The sequence below is a fragment of the Macrobrachium rosenbergii genome, chromosome 44 (assembly GCF_040412425.1).
Source record: "Macrobrachium rosenbergii isolate ZJJX-2024 chromosome 44, ASM4041242v1, whole genome shotgun sequence".
NCBI classification, from domain to species: Eukaryota; Metazoa; Arthropoda; class Malacostraca; order Decapoda; family Palaemonidae; genus Macrobrachium; species Macrobrachium rosenbergii.
The window spans coordinates 39,469,930-39,474,081 of NC_089784.1; the positions used below are offsets into that span (position 1 = coordinate 39,469,930).

The 4,152-nt window shown below is 40.8% G+C and overlaps 1 protein-coding gene across 1 annotated transcript; it reads left to right on the plus strand.

Annotated features, from left to right (window-relative positions):
- The first annotated feature begins 585 nt into the window (after positions 1-585).
- Positions 586-2,991, plus strand: LOC136829603 (uncharacterized). Its single transcript, XM_067088449.1, has 4 exons — positions 586-594; positions 1,030-1,482; positions 1,635-2,104; positions 2,559-2,991. The coding sequence occupies exons 1-4, from the start codon at positions 586-588 to the stop codon at positions 2,788-2,790; spliced, it is 1,164 nt and encodes a 387-aa protein (XP_066944550.1). The 3' UTR covers positions 2,791-2,991.
- The last annotated feature ends 1,161 nt before the right edge of the window (positions 2,992-4,152 follow it).

Consider the following 4,152-nt stretch of genomic DNA (forward strand, 5'->3'; position numbering starts at 1 on the left):
GAGATAAAGTAGAGAAAAATAGACGAAGCGTAAATTCACATGATAAACCACGAAGAATTTTACGAATTCTTTTAACTTCGCAAAGACTTCATGATTAAGTCAGTTAGAAATTTATATTGACAAGTAGTATCACAATACATATGAAATATAATCAGATTCAAATGGAAAAACGATATACCTGAGGGAAAATTAAAATGCATATGGAAAGTTATGTTGATACAAATACTGTACAATCCTCACAAGTATTAACGGCACGGATATTTAAAAAAGAAAAAAAAAAGACGAAATGAGGTCAACAGAGAAGAGAGAGTCCGTCATGCGAAGCAATGACCGAATTCCGTTAAAACAGAATGGCCGAACAGACATTGAGATGCAAAGATGCCACCGAATGAAGGTCACTTGGATCTGTGCTTAAAAGGCGCAAAGCGACGCCAACTCAGGTCATGAATAAGGATGTCGATCCTGGGATACCTCTGAGCAGGGAGGAAAATGCTTATCACCAATACGAAGTGATGTCCGGAGTCGACTGTATAAAAACACCTTCACTCACACTTTCCATATCATTCTCCTGTCGCCACTAGCAAGATGAAGATCGTAAGTAAACTGCGATAGAACATTTAACTGGAGTCAGTTAGAAATCACTATTGATGAATACAGTGTCAGCTGATAGTGGAATCTATGCAATATTTAATAAAGTGGCCTAACCAATAAGAGTTTCCTACTCGATGAACTGCCTAAGGCAGCGCTCAAAGAAAGATTGTGGAGTCCGCCTTTTGTGTCATATGGGTTTTACAGTTGCGGCCTGACAGTAACGTTGTCATTTTTAGCATTCCTGTATCTACAGCAAAATTCGCAATAAAAAAAATTGGACATCTATCGTAAAACAGATCAAAATTCTTCTTTACTGATGAGGATGTTCTCGAGAAGTTGAGGTAATTGTTGAGCAAAAGGAACTGTTAACTGTGGATTCAGTGTTATTGGAATTTCAGAAACTGACAGCGATTATCTTTGTCTTAAATCTATTTATAGATTGTCATCAGCTGTTTGGTTGCCTTGTCACTCGCTGCACCCCAACACCTGCGGACGCCCAAACCTCCCCTGACCCCTACCCCTGTTTACATCACCCCAAAACCTCCTCCTCCACCTCCCGTTTACGTCACAACAAAACCTCCTCCTCCACCTCCCCTCCCCTCCTCCTCCTCCTCCTCCCCTAATTACATTCCACCAACAACCACAACTTCTCCACCTCCACCTCCCCACCTCCTCCTACGTACGTTCCACCTCCCCACCTCCTCCACCTCCACCTCCTCCTCCACCTCCCCCCACCTCCTCCACCTCCACCACCCTCCTCCACCTCCCCACCTCCTCCCCCACCTCCTCCTACGTACGGTCCACCTCCCCACCTCCTCCACCTCCACCTCCTCCTCCACCTCCCCACCTCCTCCACCTCCACCTCCACCTCCTCCCCCCACCTCCTCCCACGTACGGTCCACCTCCCCCACCTCCTCCACCTCCACCTCCTCCTCCACCTCCCCCACCTCCTCCACCTCCACCTCCACCTCCACCTCCTCCTCCACCTCCCCCACCTCCTCCACCTCCACCTCCACCTCCTCCTCCCCCACCCTACTACGTACATTCCATCTAAACCAACTACTGCTCCTCCTCCACCTCCTCCTCCACATACTCCTCCTCCTCTCCCATCTCCCCCTACGTACATTCCACCTAAACCAACAACTGCTCCTCCTCCACCCCCCCCACCTCCTTCTACGTACATTCCAACTAAACCAACTACTGCTCCTCCTCCACCTCCCCCACCTCCTTCTATGTACATTCCAACTAAACCAACTACAGCGCCTCCTCCCCCACCACCTCCTACTTACATTCCCCCTAAATCAAATACTCCTCCCGGCCTAGGCGATACCCCGAAAGCCAGTTCCCCAGAAAGCAAGCCCAAAGGGCCCGTGGGCATCATCAAGGATGAGAAGATTTTCAATGAAGACGGAAGTTTCAGTGTGAACTACGAGACAGAAAACGGCATCAAAGTCTTTGCGTCCGGCTCTCCTTCTGGCGTGGACAAGTCTGTGACCCAAGCTGGTCTCTACTCGTAAGTGATGCTCCATTCGTTTCTTTAGCATATTCTGAACTGCTTCTGTTGTCAATATTATCATTCTAATGAAATGGTAAACTGTGCCTTAAGCTGACCGCCATATATAATCTGCTTTTACTCTTAAATGGAGGTTATGATATGAATAAAACCCCAAGTGTATTTATTCAATTATCTTTGACCACCTTGGTCTTTATAATATCTCCAGTGCATAAACTCACCATTCTACTTTATGAAGATATTTTGAGAAGGAATCACTAATATAGGTCCATCTTTTATTCTAGGCCGGGTGTCAGAAGGGACTGATAACCATAAGTGAGTTTAGTTATTATTTGCAGACTTGTAATCTTGTATGGACAGATAATAATCTATTGGTAAATAAATTAGTTTATTGACTGTTAAAGATTTAAGAATAATTTAACATCTTAAACGTGCAAACAATCCTTCTTTACAGCTACACAGCCCCTGATGGAACCTTTATAGAAGTGAAGTATATAGCTGATAAAGGCGGATACCTGCCCGAATCCAGTGCCCTGCCCGTGGCTCCAGAATTCCCTCACCCAATTCCACAGTTCGTCCTTGACCAAATTGCCAGAGCAGCTGAAGAAGATGCTGCCGCAGCAGCAGCTGATGCAGCTGTCAAAACTACTGGCAACACCGCCGTTCCTAACTCAGCTTCATCCTAGGGCGAGCTAAGCAACACATACTACAGAGCGCAATAACTAATGAGTCATTTCGTAACAAATTCAGTCATAAACTGTAACGTAAATACTAAAACTTTCTGTCAGTATATTGCCTAATGTTCAATTTTACCTAAAAACTGTAACCAATATTTATTAGGGTTTCCGTGTGACTGTGATCTGCTTTAATAAACGAAACGTAAGGTATTTTAAAGTTGTTTTGTTGTCGCTGTTTTGTTGTATGTTTCTTATATGCAGTTCGATAATGCTTTGGGGATACTTCTCCAACAAAAGTGATGGCATAGCTATTTTCCAAGAGAGAAAAAGACTCGTATAGCAGGTGAGATCCTTAGGAATTCCTATCTAAGAAAGCATTAGATCCAATTACTGGATTTTACTCTTAATAAAATCATCAACGCAATTACATGAGCGAGCAACATTTGCCTGTAATCACCGCATCGTTGAAAAGACGATGATGCTACAGGACGTGAGACTTAGTAAAAAGAATGCTTGCATTTCGCTCACCACTTCCAGACACACTAATTTTAATTATACATATTTACACACACAAACGCACTCGCTCATCCCTTAACCATTGAATTAAGGATCGCCTCATGTCCATAACCTTGCACAGCATAATGAATTATATCTGATTTGTTTCTAGGCAAGCAATTAATATTCTGTTTCATGAAAGCAAGTGCACACAACTGGATGCATGTATATATATACACATATATATATACAGTATGTATATGTATGTAAATATATATATGTATATATACATTTACAAACAACACACACATGCACATGTATATATATATATATATATATATATATATATATATATATATATATATATATATATATATATATATATATATATATATATATGCATATATACACACACACACACACACACACACATACACATATATATATATATATATATATATATATATATATATATATATATATATATATATATATATATATTATAAGGTGTTGTAATATATAAAACTATTCTACAAATATCATATGTGTCTCTTTGAAAATTTTGATGTTTTGCTTGCAGATTCATCATTTGTTGTGATGATATGATTTTAAAATGTCTTTTCTTGCAGATAAATTGTGTATCATGTAATCTTAAAATGTCTTGATATGTTTTTCCATTTGTTTAATATATGGTGCAGTATATAAAATTGCATACTGGGTGTTATGAACTCTAGTTCTTAACGAGCTGTGGAGAGTGAGGGAGAAATTTTTTTGTAACCATTATCAGATCAATACATCCTGTATTGACATAAGTGTTTGGACGAAGTTGTGTTTGGAGAAAGGCAGAGGCCTCTTGTGTTATCGTTGATGAGTTGA

Coding starts and splice junctions, on each gene's coding strand:
- LOC136829603 (XM_067088449.1), top strand. Junction 1,483..1,634: donor CTCCCCCCACCTCCTCCCAC/GTACGGTCCACC, acceptor CCTACTACGTAC/ATTCCATCTAAACCAACTAC. Junction 2,105..2,558: donor ACCCAAGCTGGTCTCTACTC/GTAAGTGATGCT, acceptor CCTTCTTTACAG/CTACACAGCCCCTGATGGAA.